Here is a 25,618-nt window from a genome sequence, read left to right as displayed (position 1 = left end):
TAGAAGGTGCAGTTCTTTGGTTGAGTTTGGGTCTCAACATATGCAAAATATCCCGATCAGATCAGATCTGCGTCCTACTTTTAGGCTATGAGGGTGTCCCTCATGACTCATGCTCTGGGGTCTTTCCCGGAATGGGAGTGTTGCATTGCATTGGTAGTGGCGACTAAATATGTAAAATCTGGATGAAAGTTCTTTGTAACCTTTACGGAAATAAGAGCACCGAAGAAACTTCTGCTGCCCGTCCTTTACGCGTGTGCACATCCATGTTTCTGCATGACTGTGTTTGTCTTTCCATGTAAGACAATGTGTTCGTGTCCGCGTTAGTGTGTGCGTGCCAGCGACAAAGCGAGGGAGAGCGATAGAGCAACATCAGCAGTGACTGGGGGAAACCGGAGTGTGTGACGACGGTACGGCGGAGAGAGAGAGAGAGAGAGAGAGAGAGAGAGAGAGAGAGAGAGTCGGATGACACGCACATACACACCCTCTCTGCTTCTCACATACGGAGGAGAGGAGGACAGTGAAGAAGACAGAGAGGAGAACGGAGGAGAGGGGGAACGCGCAGAGAAAGAGACCCGGGGAGAAATGCCTGCTGGACGGATGGATTTTATTTTCCCCGAGCTGAACGAGCCTCTGTAAGACAACATGGGCTGCATAGGATCCCGGACAATCAGTAAGGACACGCTTCTTTATATCCCGCCATGTGGCGAGATGGATGGATGCATGCATGTGGAGAATTTAAAAGAAGAGAAATGAGATGAAACAGACACACATGTGTGATTTTCCAGGTTTACTTATCGCTAATTATCCCGCAGGAAGTTGCAGCGCTTCGGTGGTCTTCTGCTCTTTTCGTGCCCATAAAGGTGTCTGTTTTCAGGGTGTAGTGTCTGCACAGTTTACTGTAGGGATTACTATCGCATCTCAGTGCGTGTGTGTGTGTGTGTGTGTGTGTGTGTGTGTGTGTGTGTGTGTGTGTGTGTGTGTGTGTGTGTGTGTGTGAGGGGAGAGGCAGGACAGACAGGCAGCAGAGATGTGAGCGGAATAAGATGCGCTTTGACGTTTTTCGTCTCCACATGGATGACACTGGGCATGCAGACAGTGTGTGTGTGTGTGTGTGTGTGTGTGTGTGTGTGTGTGTGTGTGTGTGTGTGTGTGTGTGTGTGTGTGTGTGTATGAGAGATGAGAGAGAGAGAGAGACCTCCGCCTTGACACAAGACTAAGGTCATTGCATGCTGGGTGTCTGACAAAATCCCCCTCTCCCCCCTCCTCCCTTCTTCCACTTTCCCCTCTTACTCACCCCTTCTTTTCTTTCCTTCCTTCCATTCTTCCATCCATCCCTCCCTCCCTCCATCCATCCTCTCCTCTTGACTCTCCCTCTTCTGTGCGTCATGCTGCGACGTAATAAATTGAAGACGCAGGCAGTGGATACTACCGGGTTTCTCTCTCTCTCTCTCTCTCTCTCTCTCTCTCTCTCTCTCTCTCTCACACACACACACACACACACACGGTGAGAGTTATGAACAGGAAGCTCCGAGATTGACTCTTGCAGGATGAGTCAGAACCGGGCTCGGCGCACTCAGGTGTGCGCCTGAACGCTCAGCTCATGTAGGTCATTTCTGTGAAGTCAATGCTACACACACGCGCACACACACCATTGTGAGGACCCCTGTTGACCTTATGCATTGATCTTTCCCTTCCAAAGGTTTAGGCTCTAACAGCCTGGATTCACCTTTTTACATTTTTGCCCAGAAATCACAAGGAAAAAAAGGAAAACCATTTCTTTGCTTAGAGCGCCCCCTACACTATCATTCCAGAGTGCGCTACTCTTCCTTCTTGTTACTTTTAATTTTCTTGCTCCAGTTTCCGATTTTTTGGACTCGGTTGTATCATTGCATCAAAATCATTTGGAATATTATCTCAGTTTCACAGTGTTGGTATCAGATGCTGTTAGCCAGGAATTGTTGGCTTATCGTAAATTAGCAATTTTCCAGTGTTCTTGAAATTAAAACAGCACAAGAGAGAACAAACTTACCCACTTCCTTAGTGACGCTAATGTTTTTTGGGTTCATTGGTACTTGAACCCTATAGATGGTTATGGGCGTGCAGTTAGCTAACTAGAACTTACAGCTATGCCAATGACATAACCTCCTTCTACTGGCTGAAAATGTTTTGGTGGTTTGTAGCCAACGCGACACTATAAGTCTCAGAGTGAATTTCGGCTAAACCTTCAATAATCAAATTTTAAATTCAGTGTTTAAAACGTTAAAAGAAAGCGCTCTTGCTCCTAAGGTCTGGAACTGGTCTACAAAGAGACAAGAGTACAAATGTGCTCATTGTACATTTAAATGTTCAGTGCCAGTTTAAAACTAAATTGTAAGTCAGTCAGGAAGGAGTGCAAGGTGAACATGTTCAGGCAGATACAGGACTTTCAGCACAGCATAGACACGCAGCAGTAGTGTGGTCATTTGTAGTTTAGGAGGTGGTGCTTTCTGTGAAAATTCCCACATGCCAGTGCCACTAAAGTCTCTCTCCACTACAAATACCACAACCCAAGATATCCCAAACTGCTGATAAAGAAAAGTGTGGTCACCTCTCTGCATGTGTATTGTCATTTCCCATTATGTGCAGCATCCAGCTGTTGTGTCCTGCCTTCACATGCTCATATGTGATGACACACACATTGTACCAGAGCCATGATCCCCTCCCTCTATCTACACTATCACAGCCTCATCAGCTCCTTTATGAAAACAAATGGAGGGTGCTGGAGGACTTAAATAAAGGAAAATTTGACCTTTGGTTGTCATTGAGCAGAGCCGGTAAAGGATGGCGAGGGACTGGGGCAGGGACTGTAGTGGGTCAGGAATGATAAGGAAGAAGAGCAGAAGCTTGTGGTGTGAAGATCCAAAATAATATCCTGGAGCGTTTATTTGGTCTCATAAGTGGGTGTGTTCCCCTTTGTGGTTAGGTTTTTTTTTTCTTATCTCCTCTGGCTGATTCTCTCTCCCTCCCTTCCTCTTCTTCTCTCTCTATTATTTGCTGTGTCAGAAGTAGATCAAAGCACATTATGCTAGCTATGCGCCGGCCACGTTATCTAACTCCAGTTGATATTTTCATTTTTGGAAATGTGTGCTCCAGACGCTGTGAGGAGTGAGCTGAGAGTGAGGTCTGGAGCTGACTGTCTGCACGCAGGGGAGACAAAGCAATAAAAAGTGGGACTGTTCGCAGAGGATAAATGAGACCAAAAATATCTTAGCAAAGTATCAGAGCTAAACCTACACTGACAATAACAGAGTTTTTAGAAATTTTTGCTTTCACTGTATCTCCACTTTAATGGGATTTAATTTTGTTTCCAACTCTGCAAGTATTAGGTGTCTGTCTCTGAACAGGAACTAGGTTTTGGAAGTCAGTCTAAAACAAAGAGTTAATCTAGGAAAACTACAATGAGACAGACATAAAACAACTTCTGTGGATGAATATTGTGTGACCTTGATCAGGGACACAGTGGCGGCATTGTTGGGACGAGCGTGCTGAAGAACTGAAGGAAAAGGTGGAGGCTCACAGCTGCTGAGTACATCAAAAAGAGAAAGCAAAGCTGCTTCTTTGCAGAATAAAAAACACTGTTATTGTTATTGCACTTCTGTGTCCTTGTCATTGTTTACCAGCGCAGAACAAGCAATAGCTCAGACTTTGACATTTTAATTTCTGCTGCTTCTTAGGTTTGGTCTTACCACCACAGTACCCCTGCACATGTTGGTAGATGTAAAGTTCTACTGGGGCACAATTGGCCATGACTCAGTACGCACAGTTTGCTGCACAGTTACTTAGATATTCAATTCAATTATTTTTTAATGTAGTGCCAAATCAAAACGAGCGTTACCTCAAGGCACTTGAGGCGCTTCACAATCAACAACCCTTTACAAGTAAGCACTTGGTGACAGCAGGAAGGAAAAAAGCCCTTGTAACAGGAAGAAGCCAGGGAGCCAACAAAGAGAAGCTAATAAAGGAGAAATGTGGTTCTTTCTGGTTCCTGTCAGTATTTTTGTTGCATCATTGCCTGATAATAATGAATTACAGTAGTTCACCCTAGAAAATATAAAGTCATTAACTAATTTATTAGGCATTACTCTTAGTGGGGATGCGTCTCATTGTAGAGATCTTGTGCAAATTCAGTAAGACAGTTTACATCTGGCTTCCTACATACATAAAGCTGAATATCATCTGCACACTCCCCGAGAAAAGCATGTATACTGTAAACAGAACTGGTCCCAGCACAGAACCCTGTGGAACTCCACAGTTAACCTTAGTGTGTGATTTGCACTCCCCAAATCTTTTAGATAAATATGATTCAAAACACTGCAGAACAGTACCTTTAATAACTATGGGATTTGCTAATCTCTCTAACAAGATATTGTGGTCAACACTTGAATGCTGCACTGCGGTCCTGCAGAACATGCACAGAAATGAGTCCACTGTCAGATATACAATGAACTCCCCTTCCTTTGCTCACTGTTACTATTCCATTCCATTTATATTCTGAAATCTGCATGCACTACTTTTGAATTAATTATTCAGTTGTACTTTGTCACTCAGAGTAGGGTACAGTTTTTCCCCACTAGACAGATGCCTGAAAAATGTTACACAGGCACCAGTTCATCATCAAACTAGTCATTTTTCTAAGTGCATCACATCATTCAGGAGCTTGCACTATTACTTATAGCAGTAATGGCTTGAAGCGATTGTTTTCTGTTTGACTTTCAGTCTCTTAGAACGTAGTCCACTCTTCTTTACAGCGGTGCTTCGGTTCATCGAGGTGTGTGGACATTAATTTATGAGCTCTTAAGGTCCTGCTACAGCATTTCAATGAGGTTGCAGTCTGGACTTTGACTGGGTCAGCACAACACCTTGATTCTTTACTTTTTCAGCCATTCTGTTGCATATTTTCTGCTTTGCTCGGGATCATTGTGCTGATTTAGTTTCAGCCAAGTTTTAGCTGTCATACAGATGGCCTCACTACTCTGGTACACACAGCAGTTAATGGTTGACTCAGTCACTGTGAGCTGCCCAGGTCCTGTGGCTGCAAAATAAGCACAACTGCTGAAAACCTGACATGAGATGTTTGTGCTGAATTGTGTGTTTTGTTTTTCTCCAGTTGTGGTGCTTTACATTATGACTAAACATCAGCACTTTGGTTCAGTCTCCGTCTGTCCAAAGAGCTTTGTTCCTTTGTCTTGTGCTCTGTTCGGATGTAGCTTTGCAATCCTTAATTGAGCAGCATTGTTGTTATTAGAGATAAGAGGCTTTCTCCTGACAGCCCTTTGAAACAAGCCACATTTTTTCAGTCTTTTTCTAATTGTATGGTCATGAATTTAACTAACTTTAGCCTGTGGAGTGTGAAATGTAGTTCTTGGGTTTTCTACAGTTTCTCTGAGCATTGCATGGTCTGACCTTGGATTGGATTTGCTGGGACGATTGTGGCATTGTGTTATCACACACCTAAATACTCCAGACGAACACGCTGCCAATATGTCTGCTTTTATAGAGGTGCTCACACTCACTGATGATCAGTTAATTTAGTGCATTTAATTAGCAGCACCAGGCTGCTATATACCCTCTTCTTTCCTTTGGAGGCAGTAAGGGTGGACTTAGCTTTCACAGAACTGCACAGAACTCCATGAAAACTGTATTTCTCTGACTGTAAATGTGAACTTTTGCTTATTTTTGATCATTTGAAAGTGCTCTAATTAGTTACCTTCTTAGTAGTTAATGTTATAATGTGGCTGATTAGTTTTTAATGGCAGGAATCTTGCAATGCAACAAGTTAACTTTAAAAAATAAGGTTGCCCAACGATGCTTACCACCTAATATGTATTACAGTGTATAATAATAGTAATAATAATGATGCAGCCCACAGAGGACAACAAAAAAAACAACAAAAAAATCAAACGATGCATCAAAGCAGGCAAAAACAGTCTTCTAAGAGCCCCATGATGAACACCATCAGGATAGTTTTACTGTCGTATCACATTATTTATTTTCTTTAAAGGATCAGAATGCTTCTAAAAATCAGACTGGAGGGTTGAATGAAAAGTGATGGGACCTAGAAGAGACACGCTGCATGACAGAGCTTGTTAAATCGGTCAGGGTGATTGGACAGCCCTCCCCTCCCTCCAAATTATTGCCTGCAGAATATTTCCTGCTGCGTTACTTGTGAGGAACATCTATTCTTATATTCGGCCTGAGTGAGAGCGGCGGCTGCTAAAAATAGATCCGGGGTAAAAGAGGGAGGTCAATCAGAGACGGAGGGAGGGAGAGGAGGGAAAATGTTACAGTAAATATGGGTCAACAGCTTGCTCTCTGTGTTCCTTTGTGTCACATTCACTTTTCACCCTTGACTCTGAGCTTCTGTCAGGTGATCTGCAGAAAAGAAAATAAGACATGAGGCCGCAGTATCATCGTGCTTAAGCCTTTCATCACTCAGCTGTGTGTTTCCTGCAGAGTGCCATTTAACCAAAGCATCACCGCCTGTCATTACACTCAATTATCCTCCAGCAACACTAGAGCTGATGTTTAACAGTCATCACTCAGACAGCAGGACAGTCACACAGAAAGGCTCTCAGGCATACTGCAGGATCTCTATATCCAAACTCTCCAATCAGGCCCAGAAAGACGTTCTGCAGAAACTCGCACTAATAAAATCGATCTCGCATCAGAGGATCGAGGCGTCGTCTGGCTGATGCGCTTCACATCCATAAATTGTCACCACAGTAGATTTAAGACCACTTTACATGGAAAACTAAATCAAAAGCAGCAAACTGGGTTAGTAGTGTAAGGCTAAATACACTGGTTTAAGGAAATGTTTTACTAAATTTTTAATTTAAGCCTTGAAGAGAGACTTTCAAACCAAGCTTTGCATGGCAGATGATGGAATCAAGGCTGTGGAAAAATCTTTAAAAGGAATAAAAATCACTTTTGTGCTGAGCCCTTATTTTCAGGGATTTTTCCAATGACAAACAAAGTCAGCTAAAAAACTCAATCAACCTCTGTAAGCATTAGACTCTAGTTTAGACCCTAAAATAGCAGTTTGGGGAAAAACAGGAACAATTTTAACACAATGCCTCTCTGTCTTAGATGGAAGAAAACCGATGTAAAGGAAATACAACGTTATCTTTTGTTTGGGCTCCAAATTGCTGAGCCTTCACATTACTGGCGCCCTCCTAAATAAAAAAATTCACTATGCAGAGAAGCTATGAAACACAATCCAAAAGAGAAATTCAAATTAATTAGTATTTCTAACATGTTGCTCTACGTTAATGCCACTACATGCAGCTAAAGTCTAGAAAAGCATCAATATCATGACCTTCTTCAGTCCATGCGTCATATTTTGGACATCCACTCTAGGTTAGGTGCATCTAACAACTGTTCAGCTATTTGTTAATGCAAAGTTAATCACATGACTGAGTGCATTTAGACACACATGGTCAAAATGACCTCTGGGGGTTTAAATTTAGCATCAGGATGGAGAAGACAGGTGATTTCATGTGACATGATTGTTGTTGTCAGGTGGGCTGATCTGACTTTTTCAGAAACTACTGATGTACTGGAATTTTCCCACACAGCCAGCTAGGTTTACAGAGACTAGTCTAAAAAAAGAGAAATTCAGAGGTCAGAGGAAAATGGCCAGTGGTGATAGGAAGTTGAAGTGGTTGCTATAGCAGCAGAAGAGCATATCAGATGCCTCTCCTGTTAACTAAGAACAGGAAACAGAGACTAGAGTTTGAAAAATGTTGCCTGATCTGATTAATCTCAATTTCTGCTGTGATGTTTGAATTTGGCAAGAAAAATGGGTCCATTCTGTCCCATATCAGCGGTGCGGTCTGGTGGTGGTGGTGGTGTAATGGTTTAGAAATACTCTTAAAATAGGTAACAATGGAAGGATTAAAATGTGGTTTCCTTGAAGAGGAGGCGCTTTAAGGTATCTTTAAGGTGCAGTTAAAAGACTTTGTCAATCAGGACATTTGTTCGAGGTAAGAGTTTGATAAACCACTTTCATCACCGCAGCATAACACTGAATAAATGTTTACTCACACGTCTGATTTCCAGCTACAAAGAGCAGCAACTGAGTCGTGGACCCATTTTGGACGGCAAATGCCAGTTTTTGAAGTTGTAAATGGGACTGAGTGTTGGCTGATGCTTTGGCTTGTAGTTTAGGATACATTTACAGCAAATGTGTGGAAGAGAGTTGCCTCTGAGCAGCATCAAATTACTGCTAATGCCTCGAAATTCAAAGTGAAAGTGGCAAAAGCAGACATGTTACGTTCACCTTCTACCTTCCAGAACAGATCAAACATGTTGGTTATTTTTCACCTTTCAATTTGTCCACCATCTGCCATCATGAGAAATGAGCCTGAGCCTTTTTGATGGGAGGAACAGCTCAGAGCGGTTTCTTTCTTGAACCAGCAGCTCTCCACCTAAATCCAGACCAGAGGCTGACAAAAGGCAGAGCAGAACAGAGACTGTTTAAGGCTGGATGCATTTCACTGTTACTGCTTTCTTGTTTACAATAATTGCACTGACAGTGAAGTGCACTTGGAGCTGGATGCAGGAAACTGAATATCACAGGTGCTGGTCACCATCACATTGAGGCAGATCAGCACTTGGCACTTGTTGTTTTGAGCATTGCAAAAATTTCAGATTTTATGTTGGTGCTTTTCTGTCACAGTATGTATGTACAGATAAACACTTTGATGTGGCGTGTCAAAGTATCACGTCTAAAAACTCTTTAACTTTTAAAGCCATTCTTCTTTTCACCCGTCCTGCTTTTATCTCACTGCAGTAATTTTTGCTCTTACAAGCAAAAAATGGAAGCATCTGTTTTCTGCTGGAAGCTTTCCTAAACCCACTGAACAATACCTGCACAGACAAAGCAACACTAATTTAGCATTACATTAGTCCCACTGAAAACGCTATGTCAAGATGAACAGAATCAACTTTTGGAGATTTACTTTGCTGGATGATTGAGAATGCATCAAGACATCACCTGTTTTACTTTGTAGCAAATAATCAAACCACAGATATAAGACATTTTTTTTGTTTAATAGCTCAACATTCTGGCTTCAGGAAACATCCAAAAAAATGTAATTATATCAAGTAGAGGGACATATAATATACTGGATCACCTTGTAATATGCAAACTAGTACCAGGACAAAGCTAAATATCCAAAAAGGTTTGCAAATAAAAGAAAGTGTTTGCAGGCCTCAATGAGTGGCTGCACCTGGCTGATTGAAGGAAAGCATGGCCCCAACAAGAGGGCTGCCAGCTGAAACAACTCAAAGGATTATACAAATCTTTCAGGTAGAAAATCCGAGAAAAGATTTCAGTTGTTTCTCATAAGTTTTGCCTAAAATATTCATTGCATGAAAACAAAGTGAGAAGGTTATAAAAGCAAAACACATGGGCAAAGAGTCTGGACATAAAGCCTGAATAAATATGACCTGAAAAATAGACAGCAAAAGAAAATAAACAGCAAAAGAAAAGTGCAGAAACAGGAATCAGAGTTTGTGACAGAACTGCAACAAACTAGCTGAAATTCAGATTCACGGTCAGGAAAGCCAAATTCAAACCAACACTAATAGTTAAACAAAAAAAAAATCAAGGTAACAATGAGCTAAAGAGAACCAAGACAAGCTTGTGTGCCGTGTTTGGATGAAAGTGATCTTTAATGATGAAGCACAAATTAGCAACGGGAAATCCATTAATTAAACAGAATTCATTTTGTTTGATGGTTATGATGCCAGGATAACTATTAAAGAAAAAAAAAATAGCTGTTTTTTTATACAAAGAAAACAGAAGTGAGGTGATTCCACAATTTTGTGAAGGTTTTCAGAAAGCCACATAGGATTCAATCACCTGGGGCATGAAAAATAACAAAACTAAATTTGACGTAAATCTGGCACTAATCCCTTCAAGGTTTTCCCCTTGAGAAGCTCCAGACCACTCCCAGTGCTCCTGTCATTTTTAGATCTGCTCATTTGATTCATGCTGGATCTCCTCCCCTGTCACAACAGTGCCCCTTAAACTGGAACTTAATGGTAGGTAGGAGGACAAAGTTTGGTTGTGAGTCATCTTTGTTTTCGAACGGTGATGAAAGAAAGGTGTCTCTTTGTGTCAGATGTCCCCTCCTCGGGTCTCAGAACAGTTTAGAAATGCTCTGAACCTTTCAAACACATCTCGTGAGTTCGAGGAGGTTGTTAAAAAGTGGCCAAAGGCAGCGTGAAACCTGGGTAAACTAAAGAGAGAGAGGGGCAGAGCCTTAGAAAGTTTTAGGTTTGCATGTTTTCCAATTAACATTTTGATGCAGGATTTAAAAAAAAAAATGTTAATGGGCAGAACTGGAAATATGTGAAAGGTGTCCTCTGTCAGTGCTGAAATGAAGTGCAGATGCATGCCAGATGATGCACTTCGAGGAGATCTATATAATCCATGGATCTGTGGTTTTCCATTATGGAGTGGCTTTGCAGTTCCCTCATACTTACTGTGAGTGTGAGCTGGTGCATGAAAGTGCCAGAGTTGGCAGCCGTAGTTTGAGGCTGAGACTCCACACACGGCAACACTCTTCCTATCAGCATGCAGTGCCAGCTGGCTTACAGCTCGTGTGTGTGCAGTTAGTACATTTACTGTTTGTACTTCTGTTACTTGGAAGTTAGAAAAAAGGGGGGAAATGATCATAGTCCAATATTTAAAACCCAGCTCAAGTCCAATATCTAATTTCTTTTGTTGATGTTTTTGAGCTGCATTGCTCTGAAACTGCTTTACCTGCTTTGGTCATTCAGTCAGACTTAACAAAGGGAGCAAGAATCAGTTAAATTAGGTTCGATTTGGGAACCCATTAACTACTCCACTGTCTGGAGCCAATAGCCTCCATCCGGGCCAAGATTTTATCACTGTCATTGTTTCCAAAAGTGGATCGTTTTCAAAATGCTAATTATAAAAGCTAAACTGTAGCTAAAGGTTATCAGATGTTTTTTCTTTGTTGGCAGCTTGTTTTTACATTATGAGGCTAATAACAAAAAAGAGACTCGTGTTAGTGGCCCGTAAAACAGTAGGATGAAGACTCTGGTTGTGCAGGGCTGGACAGTACGGGATTTCATTCACATTTGACTAAAAGCAGATGCATGCACACTATAAAATGTGGAGGTGGTACCATGACTGCGAACACAGTCAAAGATGATGTTTTTAAGAGTCAGCAACAGAAGCGCAAGTTGCCGTGAAAGCTTTGTGAGTAAAAAGCCAATAAGAGTCCTTTATGACACAACCACATCAGCAAGCACAAAGGTAAAGAAGAGTCTTCTTAGCTGCTGCTGTGCATTGCCGGTTTGCTCAGATTAAAGCGTGTTTAATATCTTTAAGTTTCATAGATTTCTTGTAGACTTTGATGCACCCGTCCTCTCTCTCTTTTTCTCTCTAGCAGTGAGACCAGCAGCATGCAGGGGTGAGCCTAAAGGAGGGCACAAGGAGGCTGCACTACATTTATTTCAAAGCTTTAGTTGTTTTTAATTTGCATATTTAGACTATTGGTATACAATTTAAATCTAATTATATAAATTATAATTATATTTTATAATTGCAAACCAGGCCTGCAGTGGTTTTTCAGATTCTTCATTCCATAAAATTCCATAGGAAAGTTTTTTTAAAGACTGTTAAGTTGGCAACGTACGCTGAACGTGAGATAAACACAGAAGTTGTCAGAGGGGGATGACAAATACCAAAATCAAAAGAACTGGGAACTTTATAATAAATGTTTTCTTTTTCTTTTTAAACATATAGATGCTAATAATCGGTGCATGTGTAACGATGTCTGTGCAAAGTTTAGTTCAGTTTGAGGAGATACAGGTTGACGTATATACAAACATTCTCTCATTGTAGAAAGATGAAGCCACCAATCAGTGGATAAGTTAATTAAAACGAACTTCTATAAGGCCAAACTTGGAATCTCTCTCTCTTTTTCTTTGCACGTGGACTTTTTATCAGCATGTCAAACGTGATTGGTCAACAGAACTCAGGAGTAGACGACAAAGGGTACGCTGGCTTTCATATTCATATCCACAATTAGTTCACAGAGATCAGCATTATTAGTAAGGAGTTCAATTCATTAGAAAGACTCCACTTTGCACACTTTTAATGAGCAGAGCTGTGGAAACAAAAAATGTGGAGATTTCAGAGACCGAGTCACCTCTGAGTGAGCATCATGAATATTTTGCTCACGTTTCCACTGTGAAGCCCTTAATTAACAGATTTTACTGCTTCAGCATGGCCACGATGGAGCATTGGTCGGCTCAGTGAGCAGCAACATTGTAGTGTTACTGAGGTTTGCTGCGGAATTAGAAACATTTAATGGCATGTCGGTCTGGAAATTTGATAACTACCGTGGCAATCAGGGACCGCACCTCTCTGCAAAGGCCGCTGTCTTGTTTTGCAGTTGTAAAGAAAGGATCCTTCGACTCTGAAGTTCAAAGGGTTCTTCTGTTGTCTGCGGGCCTCTTCTCCACAAAGTTTCATGAAGTGTAGCTTGATGATTTGTGTGCAGTGATCATATAACAGATTTACCGTCACATTTCCATTGTGTATATCAATATTACAGGAACATTAATCCTGGAATCTATACATTTACAGTCTTCTGTTTGTCCACGCTGGTGCAACCTGAGATGTTATGTGATCCGTTGCTCTGCTTTCGTTTCTTTGTTTCATCTGGCAGCAAACAACGACAGAGGAAGACGCTCTGACCGAGAGTAGAGAGCAGACTCGGTGTTTGGCAGACAGCAGCTCGATTTCCACATAAATACACCCAGGTTGGATAATGCAAGTGGCATCTGATGTGACACTTGGCCTGTGCGGTCATCTGTGAATGCAGTGGGATCACAGTGGAGTCCTGCTGGTTTTATTTTTAGCTAAATCGATTCAGGCCACTAATGGAAAACGAAGGTGATGCCTTTTTCTGACTCGCCCGTTTCTCAGTTTTCTCAACTAAATCTGCATCACAGTGGCTACATTCCTGCTCCCGGTCCTCAACACGGAAGCCTGAAGCTGCCATGCCAGATGAATTTTAGATGTGACGAGCAGCTTGGAAAGGAACTAAAAGCAACTTATAAATGGCATCCAGAGACAACAGCTTGAATTTCAATGCCAAAAAAGGTGACGTCAGTAGACTGCGCACCACTCACGTTCACGGCCCCCCTTGTCGCTGCAGTTTTATGCACATTAAAGGAGTCAGTTTGACCTGCATTGAGAAAATATTTAATTTTACTGCAGTAGAAACGTGATTAAAGCTCAAATTATGTAATTTAAACATAATTTATACATATCACAGAGATCCCAGCACACATGTAAAGGAGAGATCAGATTTACAGACTGCAGACTTCAGCAGCCAAAAGCGTCCTCAGACATTTCTTAATTAATTGCATCAACCCACTTACCCCTCGCCAAGGTCACAGGTTTAGGCTGGAGTCTGTCCCAGCACACATTGTCCTTTTATGCAAAAAACACCATCAAGAAAAGCACTAAAGCTTATCTGTTGGCTCTCCACATACTTTGATAGCACGGAGTGTCTCCCTTGGTCATATTGTCTGGCCTGTTTATCACTTATAGGTTCAGAAGGTTTTTGTCAGCTGTGTTGTTAGCAGGTATCAGCCATAGACATTCCTTTGTTTTTCATGACTGTCCCCTCATCAAGAAAATCCTTAGTTTTTACCATAGTTGGCTGACTAATGGCTTAAAACTCCAAACTTATGTACAGTAGTTCACCTTAGGCCACGATGATAGAAAACTAGCAATATTTAGAGGAAGTACAAACTGTTAGAAGGTTTCTGTAGGTCTGTCACGTCTGCTGTGTGCGGCTGGTAGAAAGGACCCCAAACGCAGACTCGCAGAGGCAAAGATGAACTTAAAAAAAATCAGCTGGTTTATTGCTGGTAGTTAGGAATACAAGATAAACTGGAACACAGGTACCCTAACAAGGTCTGCTAATCATATTGGCTGCCCTGTTTCCAGATCCAGACTGTCATTCCTCTTTTTGGTGTGTTTTCTGTCTGCCTCCGCTCTTTATTACGCTGCAACTTCCACAATCACCTGTTTTTATTTTTTTCTTTGAATTATACTCAAACTTTAATGAAGTCTCCTATAAAAAGGATATTTTTAAGTTCTGTAAATAAGCAGTGCTTGTTGAGTTGGTGAGTAAATGTCTTTAATTAGTCAGACTCGAGTATTAATCAAAATAAACCCAGAACTGTGTGGAAAATGTAATGCAGAAATTAAGTAATCAGATATTGTTCAAACTTTAAGAATGATTGGAAACAAGAACAAGGACGTGTGTTTTGTGCCACACAACAGCACAATAGTGCATCTTTGTTAACTTTGTGTTAACATCCCCAGATGGTACGGATGTGAACACTAGTGACCTGGGAAGTAATTGTGTTTCACTGCATGAAAGCATGTTGCATTGTGTAACGGTGACTTCAGATTCTGGCTCAAACGTGAATGGTTGACCTCTGGGATTTGCTGGCAGCTAACCCGTCACAGCAGAGTGGGCTTTTTGGAAGTGGGGCACTAAAGTCACAAGGGGTGAAGAGAGGTGATGCGCAAAGGCAAACGTGATGTGTTTTGTGGACATTAAACCTTCCATTGGACCCTGAAAATAAAATTATGAACCTGTGAATAAACACAAAGAGGTCTTTAAACTGTCAAACACTCCCTTGTGTTTGTTCTTCTGTCAGGTGTGTTTGAGGTATCACCTTACACAGGAAAGCCCTCATCCCTCCCTACACTAAAAATATTGACTTTTTGATACCACTGTTGACAGACGGACTGACGAATGCTCTGTGCACTAAGCAGTGTGTGTGTGTGTGCATAGAAAAACACAAATGCACACATTTGATGGATTGTGTGATCTTGCTGCCGAGTCAAAGGGTGACAGATACATGGAATGAGGTGACCAGTCAATAATGTGATTGACGGATTTCCCAGGATCATCTGAGCTGTAAGGCAGAGAGAGAAAGAGAAATACATCCTGAAATCCGGACAACGTTTAGATCACATTATCTACATCTGATCTAAGTTATAGTGTGACTAGATCTGCTGGTATAACCGTTTCAGCTTCCTACTGAGGTAATTCCTCAGGAAAAGAGAAAAAAGATTACGTTTTCCAATAAAGGATAAACAAAGAACACATTTCAACACTCCGTGCAGGCACAGATGCTTAGATTGCAAGCAGGGCCTCACAGTGAGGTAGGTGATCAGACACAGGTGTAGCACAAAAACAATGGGTTTCAGGGTGAACATTATGTAGGGTGATAGCCCCACATTTTAAGTTTCAGCTCATCCAAGCCATGTGGACAGTTGTAGAGCGTGGCAGTTCAGTTTATATGGTGGGGAAGCCATTTCTTTACAAACCTGGCTTTGTAGACATGGAAGTTGAAATAGGAAAGAACTTTCCAGGGTTTTTTCTTCACAGAGAAATTTCATGGAGAGTCAGGGTGAAATGTCCATGTATTTTGAAGTAACAACCACATCTCCAGTTCAGGTCTGCAGGAGGGTGTTGAACCTACTCCGACTGACATTGGGTGAGAGGGGGTGTACGTCACAGGGCCAAAGATTCACATCTACGACCAACGAGCACTCTGGGTGAACCCACGCAGGCTCAGGAAGAACAGCTGCATCCTTAAAGGTTTTTGATTATGGGGATATTATTTGCATGCATGCCTCTTCCACACTTTGTTGTCTAGACTCTTTCTGCTGCAGCTCTTTACATCACTGCGTACTTTGCAATCTGGTTTCTTGACCTTCATTAAGTCTAAGGAGATACCAGGACGGGTATATTTTAATGCACAAAGTCATACTGAGCAAGCTCCCTACATCTCTGTTAACACTTATAGACAACTGGCATGATTTGCAGTCTTCTTGATGATTCTGTTTTTGGGTATGCAGGATTTTTTCTGAACTTTGTAGAACAGAATTCTCATGAAATAAGATTCAGAGAAGAGCACATGAGGCGCTCACGTGTAATCGGTGCATTGTAATGCAAACTCTGCACGGATGAGTCGGCACATTCACTAAAAACTAGCAGGCATGCAGAAATCTGCACAGATCCTCAGGCTCAATGTCTGATGACAACATTTTTGTCACTCTGACCTGAGTGTACCCTAGTGGCCTATTGTGTTACGTACGGTTAAATAAAGGTTAAATAAAATAAAACCTTCTTGCTGAGAGCCACCACAGCACAAACCCTAGCTGTGAATTAATTTAGTCAAACACTGTTCATTAGATGGTGAGTATGAAGTTACTCTTATCATCTTGCTGATGTGTGTAGCCATCTGCCAAAAAGAAATTTCCAATTTAGGAAAAAAACTCCTGCTTTCCTTGAAATGGCACCATTAAATCTGGGAACACAAACAACCAACACAACTAAAACAAGTTCCCTGAGTTCTCTTTGTTACAGTTAACACCAGAAAGCACGTCTTTGTTTCATAAAACCTCCCAAACTGCTCAGGCACCGGCCTGGACCTTGAATTGCCTTAAACTGCTTTCTTGGATAAATTTGAGATGCTAGTTTTAAGAGTTTAAGGAAAAGTGGGCTCAACTTATGAAGACAAATTTACTCTAAGTTCATTCTTGTGTGTGAAATTGTCTTTAGTGGCTAAGAAGATTGTAAAAGATAAAATTGGATTGCGCTCTTGTAACTGGACGCACACTTGTGTGTTACTCACTGTGACGACATCACTGAGCATCTCACACAGAATAATTTAAAAGCTCCAAGAGGACAGAGACCTACAATGACCTGAGATTATCACGCAAGCCTTTAAAACGAGTCTCTGGCTGTAAAAACAAGGCTGCTGTCAAACACAATAACTGATCAGCTGCAGATTTATGCAGTCTACGTTTCAAGCGAGCACTGCTTACAGCAGCTGGGACACCGTTGAAATCTCATGAGGATAAAGCAATTGAAATCAAGCAAAAACATCTCAGAAGTAATAAAAGAAGAAATAAATATTTTACAGTCTACAAGTGCAGAATCCACAACCCTTAAAAGAGACCAGAGAGCTCAGTTTAAAGCATACTCCTCACACCAAGGTGTGTCCAGTACAGGTGATGCACAGGTGGCTGTCCAGGTTCTCAGTCATCGAGGTCATGGTAGTCTTAAGAACTTGAAATGGAGGCAAATAAACCAAGGTGTGAATTAAGTCATGGATCATTGCTGTCACAGAGGTGGTGGACTGCAACACTATCTATCATATATGGTCTTCCCAGGTGATTCATAATCTGCGTTTTCTCTAATGACCAGCAGGGGCTGACTCCACCGGACCCAGTCAGTGTTCAGGGGGATCATAAACCTGGCTATGCTTTACCTTGACTGACATGTTGGTAGCCTATGAACATGCAACGTCTCTCAGTTTCTTTCTATTGTTGTAGGCCCAAGACACTCTCTTCTTAATCTCAATAGTTTTGCACTCTGGAAGAAAATGAACAAGAAATAAACAAAAACTAACCAAATCTTTAGATTTTTAGGACTCATTTTGGCAACATAGATACAGTAGCACTGTTATTAATGTGATTTATTGTCTGTTCATGCAGTAAAAACGATGGATGGAGTTTCCAGGTCAGAAAAGGAAGCCAATGTGGAAATACCTTAAACCTAAATTATTTTAAAGCCCAGCAGGGGGCGCCTCCTGTGACCGCTACTTCCACTCCTGTAGACGTCTACGGGGAAAACATAGACTTTCCTGATGAGCGCACTTATTTAGGTTGATAGTGAATAACATTAGGTACATTTTGTAGATTTTATTTATCCATGATACACTCTCGGCTAAGAACGTGTGATTGGAAAGCTGTTAATAAGCATGTATCCCACGTGTTACTCGTCACATCTAGTTTAATAAAAAGAGAGAAGGTAATGGTGAGAATTATCAAGGCTTCATAACTTCACTAACCAATGGGTGACATCACAGTGACTATGTCCGTCCTGTACCATCTGTGGATAACACACCTGCATCTGTTACCTGCACGCCCTTGTATCATGGATGACCTTCTAGGTTATTATATTTTATCACCAGCTTTAAATAAAGATGAGATGTTTATGTATTTTTTCCAAGCGCTTGCATGGAGAAAATGTAAATAAAAAAAAAGACCACAAAAAATATTTATGTCAAATGTTTAAATCAGATATCGACGAAATAATTTTAGTACTAAATGAAATGGAATGTTTTTTTGTCAGTCATAAATACATGAAACAAGTACAACTAATGCGTTTTAAATGTACAGAAAATAACCACTGGCTGTTTTTAATACACGACGTTATATTTACTACATGTAAGGTGAGGCTTGTGAGGTTTGTCCTTATGAGAGGCATCATGGAAACCTCCAGGTCCTCTGGGAATTTGGGGTGGCCCAGACGTCTAATGAAATACTAAACATGCACGCACGCACACACGGAGTCAGACAGAAGAATGAACGGATGGATGGATGAAGGTATTACCCCGACCGACGAGCTGTAGTGAGCAGGACTCCCTCAGTGTTTGGTGTCGGCTCAGAGCGTCCGCCACTGAAGCGGAGGTGAGTCAGACTCCAGACTTCACTTCGGATCATTGTCACAGTCCGTGTGTCACCTCACACACACACACACACACACACACACACACACACACACACACACACACACACAATACCCAGAGCGATAGCAGGAGACAGGCGATGGTCTGCCAGAGAGAGCTGTCAGGACCTATTGTTGCCCGGTCTCACAATACCTACCTTCCTTAGACAGATTGTGTATGTGTGTGTGCTAGAGTCTGTGCTTGTGTGTATTTGTGTTCAAGTGTAGTGTCCTCTTTTCTGCCCGGTTGGTCACCTTCACATTACTCTTACCTTTTTGTTCCCTTTCTGCCTTCTCTCCCACCCCTGACTTCCTGGTGACACTTAAGCCTGACCTTCCCTTGTTCTTCCTCCTTTTCTTTCTATTTTCCATAAATTACAGCGATTCCTTCTCTTTACTCTCTCTCATTCCACTTTAGGGATATTAGACCGATAGCTTCTGTGATTACATCAAGATTCAATGTTGCCTTTATTGTTCCAAGAGCACATTTCAGATTTCACACTTGCCAAGCCTTGCTTCCCTCCTTTCTTGCTTTCTATACTTAGATATGTAAAAACTCAATTCTATATTGGCTATTTGGGTACTTACTAGCACCATGGGCTAACTCTCATGTCACGCGGTATGCTGTCACAGTGATTTTAATCGTCTTGTGCTTGTTTGTTTTCACTGGGCCTGAAGCACTGCTGCTGTACAGATTGAGAAGAATGCTGAACTGCTTTTAGTCTTAAAAGTCAGTATGTTGGCATTCCTACAGTCAATGTTAACCTAAGACGACATTAGATACAAGACAATATATTCTTCCCATCTCCCATGGGTATCAGTCAGAGTGGAGGCAATGTCAGACTGAGGAAGGAAACTCTGTGTATGAGTTGACAACTTTGCCTAATATCAGGCTCAAGGGGCATCCTCAGGAGGAGACTGCGAGACTAGAAAACATCATGAAGTGAATGGATACCAAATTAAATTTATCTGACCTTTGTGACAAGTTATTAGAGAGACGGCTAACGGGCATGAAGAAAATCCTTGACATAACACAGAAATAAATACATCAGAGAGTTCATCCACACAACCAAGTGTCCTCTAATGGCCAGTTGGAAGCTACAAGGTTAAACCTGTTAAGTGACCTGTTTTATGTGTGGGTGATGCCGTGTGTGCATCCAAGTTCAAAAACATTTCTATGTGCAGGTAAGAAACACACACAGTCCTTGCACAGTAAAGCTGCTGTGCTTCACCTGTTAAGTGACAAGCGTGTGTAAGCTGAGGTGATAGGCTTATAAAATGCACCCTCCATGGTTTGTTGGTCTAATTAAAGAGTCATTTATATCATAAACTTTTGCAAAGTGTTGGCCTTTTAGAGACTATTGAGAAAATCCTCCGTTAAGTGATCTTTGTGTTTATTGTAACGTCTCCCGGGCTGTGCCGTGAAGTCCTACATCAGCCCTCCCTGCTCCCACGCTTTCCTCTCCCACCTGTGTCCCTGTGGTGCAATTTAGCTTCATTAGTCCTCATGGAGCAGTTAAACCACTTTGTAGCATAAATCCACCCCTTCACTCTCTTCATCTTCTCCTCCCTCGGTGGTTTTTCACCATCTCAGTTTTTTTCTTCTTTTAAATGGTGACGTTAAAGCTGCACTCATTGATTTTTATACACAAAGACAACCCTAAAGGACAGCAAGAACAGTATACAGTGTTTTTTCTCTAACTGATACTGGAAAAACAGAAACAATGCTGAGTTTAGTTCCATATCTTTGCTTTTAGGGGCTCTTTATAGCAAAGACTGGGCAACAGAATATGTTATGTACTACATCACATTTCAGTGGGGTATGTCAGAAGTGTGGGCTCATCTGGGATTTGAACCCAGGACCTCTCGAACCCTAGGTTTAAAAACACTCCTAGACCAACAAGCCCATGTGCCCACAGGGGTTCTTGGTGTCTGTTCACAGTTATGTTCTATGAAGTTGCTGTTTGAGCACCATGATGCTTCCAGAGTAGCAAAACGGTTAATGGAAAACCATCAGTCTAAGAGTCTGTGTTGTTTCCAGCCTTGAGACTAAGTACCTTTGTGCTATCAAAAGAAAACCGAGTGATATTGAATGACTTTGTCATTTGTACTCTAGACAGGAAACATAAATCTCAGCGTTTGCAGATGAAACTACTGAGGTTGTAAGTTGTCACGCACAGTAAAGAGGTGAAATAGGTTGCGTTGCTTTAGTTTTGGTTGTCTGCTGTTGTTGGTTACGTGTTGATCAATAATGATGGACATATTCTGGTTCACTGCTGAGCAGAAAACACACTGACACTCAAAGATGTGCCATCAATGTTCAAATGTGCCAACACACACACTGTATTAGGACATGACATTGATGTATGTCCCAATCAAGCAGCATGCTGTTTGAATGGTACTGAAAGTTCTTTGGAGCAGAAAGAGATTGAGTGCTCAAATCATCCATAGCACAAAGTCTTCAAACTCCCCCTTTCTGACGTAACACACTGTTTTTGTTCTGACAGTAACGTTAATAAACCTGATTTCTTTCTCTGTTCTTGTGTTCAGGATTGCATAGAGGGGGGATTCAGCAGCCTATGTGCTAAAGCTAGATCACTGGTGCCTTTGACACAGAGATCGAACATCTCTTTATTTGGTTCTCCACTCTTTGTTTACACTGACCATAATCCTTTTGTGTTTCACTGTTGCACATAACAGAAATCAGAGGTTATTGTGGAGGGCTAACATTATCTTGCACATCATCCATCATCACAAAAAGGTCAGAGAAGCCTTGTGCCAACTAGATGTGACACCACTAAGAAATCTTTGTTCCTCAATCTATTGTTGAGCTATGTTTATGGTGAGGCAGGACTCATTATTGTGCTGAAAGAGGGCACTGGCATCATATTATTGGAACGAAAGGGTCTATGTGGGCTGCACCAATGTTTAGATAGCTGGCAGATGTCAAAGAAAGCTTGGACCCAGTGTTTTCCAGCAGACCATTACCGGTGGTGATGCCTTTCCTGGCTTCTCTTCTCTTCCAAAGGCAACTAATGCACACTCACGTGGCCTTCCATGTGATATAAAAGAAAAACCTGATGGTCATGTGTTCACTGCAGATGCTTTCTGGCCATGCATTGGGGATTCATTACCATGTTTGCTCCCCTTTCGCATAAGTGAGCCTTGAGTGGCCGTGACCACCATGAGCACCACTTTCACTTTTGTGGCTTCCTTAGTCTTGTTTTAGTGAGTACTAACCAATTCATAGTATAAATGCACTTGCTTAGTTCTCTAGTCCACAGCCAGTTACCTGCTTCCAGTACTTCAACTTCAAGGACCGCCTGTTTACTTGCTACTCAATATACAATATCCTGCTTTAGACATTTAGCAGGTGTCTTTGCAATGAATCACCTGCAAGTGGTTTCATTGGCACGTGTAGTTATTTGTTGGCATGTTCTTGGCATAATAGTCTCACATGGAGATATGTTATAGTTTGTTTTCTGCAGAGAAATTAAAGACAATTTGAACGTTTGCATTTAAATCCCAGTTTTCTTTGAATTGTACCTGCAGCGAGCGGCGCCGGGGTTTCCCGATCAGCTGTCTCTCCTCTTCAGTTATTTACTGCTGATTTATTGGGTATATTTCTGGATAAAAATCTGTTCTGCTGCAGCTTTGAAGACTAATTAAATAAAATGGCCTAAATATCTCTCTGCCTCCCTCTTTCATATGAGCATATTTCATTAGTTTAAAAGTAAAAAAAAAAGAACAGAAATGTGCTGCCAAGACTGCAGCAGATTGACTGAAGTAAAAACTGTTCTTGGCTAAATGAAGCGTGCAGCTGCAGTAGAGCTTTTGGCAGACGGCACTTCTCTGTCATCCACTGACGTCTCCGATTCATTTCCTTGAGACCTGCTTTGTTGCCAAACAGATTAGGCACAGCAGCATCAACATCTACACCGATGCCTTTGTAATCTTCAGACTACAGAAGAATAGCCTGAGGAACAAGCAGCAGGAGCTTTGTAAGGACTTCAAGATTCAGTATAAATGAACAAACAACAAACAAAAAGAGCTGCTTTGCAGGGCAGGAAATATAAGCTGTAAATGTTTTTATTCATCTGTGAATCGTTTGTTTAAAAATAACAATCTTTTAAAAGTTCAGTTTAATTGTTTTCTTCTCATCTACACGCTTATTTACTCCCCTGCTATTTGTGTGACTTGTAACAAATGCAAACGAATGAATATTGTTTTCCAATCCTAATTATCCACTGCTGATTATTTCCTAATTAAAACAAAACTGATTATCACAGTTAACAAAAACATGGCCTTTCTAGATATGAAGAACAGCAGCTATGGGGGTTCATCAATGGTGGTAGCTGCTGTAACACAAATCTATGAACGACACCGAAGGTCATGAAGAAGAAGGCGGCTCGTTTTGTATCTGATGGTCATTTGCTTTTGTTCGACTCCGCTGCAGAGTTTGGGTACGTGCACAAACAGAAACAACCTTTTCCTCAAAGGTCAGTAGCCTCACACATACTGTACCAAACCTCAGAGGCGCCGGGCTGCATGTTTCACAGGCTAACAAGCAAACATCACGCTGCAGCTCCACACTGTGTAATTCATAATCAGACTCGGAGTCAGGTTAATTACCAAGTACAATGCTCGGCAAAAGATTTAGCATCCATTGCCTCGCTGTTTTAGTAAAACCAGTTACATAATTACACAAATGGATTCAACGCCTGTTTGTTGGGTGGATCTACTGCAGCACAGCGGTTAAGATTTCGAGTTTGAGCAGAATAAATTAGAATTTGGGAGCCTGATTATACGTCAGAGAGTCAACAGAAAATGAATCTGCAGTTTGATCATTCTGATGACCGGTAACAGTTTTGTAAACACTGCTTAAATTCAGCATTTCAACTCTGTGTTGCGTTTGTAAACTGAAAGTTCAGCGGCTATGCTTCACTTGTGTCTGATATTTTAAGAGATCAGCTGAGTAATAGAGAAAATAAACAGCAGATTAACCAACGGCAGAAATAATCATTAGCCGCGTCACAATAAGTTTTACATAAATGATGACAATGGGCACATGTATCAACGTCAGAGGTGCTGTTTGTTGAAACATTTTTAAAATCCATGACATCAGGAAGTGTCAGTGAGAATAATCTAATATACAGAAGAAACCTGGTAGCAGCTATTTATAAATATGAAAAAGCTGCAACAAATACAGCTTAACATGCAGAATATACAGCATGACATACGAATACCAGCTTTTCAGTAAAATAACATGCCGGCTTCGTCATTTTCTTTCAGTCGATACAACCGTGCTGATGTCTGGATCGTTCTGCAGAGTGTCTAAGCCACGTCGCTGGTAATTCTGTAGCTTAGACAGAGAAGGGTTTATAGATTCAAATATGCCAGCACTTTTTCTCGCAAGTGATGGCAAACCCACCAAATCCTTTGTAATGACATGTAGAGATGCTTACAGCTTTATACTGTTGTTATGGCGAAGAAAACAGGGTCCTGAGATAAATGACTCTTTAGTTTGCCTCTTAGTCACCAAGTAGATGATGGAAATGGGCAGGAGCAGGAAAACAATGAGCTAAAGTGGCTTTTTGTTGTCTGAGTTTCATCTAGCGTTAATATCAGTCTGGTCTCATTCAAATGTTGTGCGTTCTTGGTGGGATTTCACATCAGCACCTGCATTTATACAAGTAGTGGTCGTATTTAGAGTTGGTTAAAGTCACCTTTGATGGAGAGAGACTGCATAGCATTTCTTCTGCTTTAGTTATCCTATAGATTCAGATACATGAGGTGTTTCACAAAAAGGAGAACCAGTGTTTGTAATGATGATGTTTCACTTCAAAGTTTGTTTGCGATCTAAATAAAACAGCTACAGCAGCTCCAACTCGTTCTTTCTCTGATTGCCACACTGCCTTGTTCTCTCTGTGTGTTCAGAAATCGATTTCTCAGTGCCCGCTAACATCAGACCCAGAACAGCTGAGCGAGTGAGCAGCGCTGCGTGCTGCTGAAAGTTTTCTCCCCTTTAATTCAACATTTACTCTTCTAACTGTAATTTCACCACCATCATGGTTCACCCGCTAGATGCTGAATGAAATGCACCAGCTGTGTTATCATATTAGAATTATTTGCTGCTGATTAAACATTTTCAAGAGAAGATAGAATACCTGCTCCGTGCTACCGTCAGTCTGCAATATTTTTCCTGTTGCCATCTCAGTTTCTGGAGACAGAAGTGTCCACATTTGGCTAGACAAACGGAGAGCATAAGTCACTTATCAATCACAAGGTAGCCACTGCTGGTTATGCCCTGCTTTTTCATTTATTTTTCTCTGAATGGGTCCACAATTTATTAAAGAAACATCATGTTGTAATAAATCCGGCTTGAAACCAGTGACCTGGACCACAAACATGAGACAAACATTTGTTGACAGAATAAATCAAGTGAAAACAGGCTGTTTCCCCCGTGGACTTCTATACAATGTGTCTTCTTTTTAGAGTCACAGGTGTTGCCCCCTGCTGGCCGTTAAAGGAACCTGCAGGTTTAAACCACTTTCACTTCCCAGGCTATGAGGCTATGTTCACTCTCTTAAAACAGCACGTGCTTGTAAGGACACAGACCTTGTTTCTTAAAAATGATTCAGCACTACAGATGCTAAAAAAGAAGTTGAAGTGTTAATGGTCATTAAGTCGTCTGACACTGACTGACACTAATGACTGCGATGTACGCTGCAGTCCCTCCTGGTATTGCAGGGAACTCTGGGTAAATGTCCATCAAATGGCACCAGAGTGATCACTGATGCCGCCAGCTGTTCCGACTTACACATATTAGTCCAAGCAGCTGTGATTATTTCACAGTATGCCAGTGTGGGCCTTGCATTATAGTGACGGCTTTGATTTATTCCACAGATTATCTCGCAGTCTCACTTTCATGAGTGCAGTTTTCTTTCTCACTGAAAATATAAATGTGTGCATTATTTCAATGATTG

At 41.4% G+C, this 25,618-nt stretch overlaps 1 protein-coding gene across 6 annotated transcripts in view; it reads left to right on the top strand.

The window, feature by feature from the left end:
* The first annotated feature begins 492 nt into the window (after window positions 1–492).
* The window catches only part of LOC308385107 (uncharacterized protein), a 72,916-nt gene continuing 47,790 nt past the window's right edge, over window positions 493–25,618 (top strand). For 5 of the 6 annotated variants that reach the window (XM_080863876.1, XM_080863874.1, XM_080863873.1 and 2 more), the window contains exon 1: window positions 493–670. In XM_080863876.1, the coding sequence (XP_080720002.1) occupies window positions 643–670 (28 nt within the window). In that variant the 5' untranslated portion in view covers window positions 493–642. The remainder of the gene's footprint in view (window positions 671–25,618) is intronic. The other variant, XM_080863875.1, reaches the window with a different exon arrangement.

This window comes from Rhamphochromis sp. 'chilingali' (assembly GCF_963969265.1).
Source record: "Rhamphochromis sp. 'chilingali' genome assembly, chromosome: 17".
NCBI lineage: Eukaryota > Metazoa > Chordata > Actinopteri > Cichliformes > Cichlidae > Rhamphochromis > Rhamphochromis sp. 'chilingali'.
This window is presented reverse-complemented; position numbering and strand designations above follow the sequence as displayed.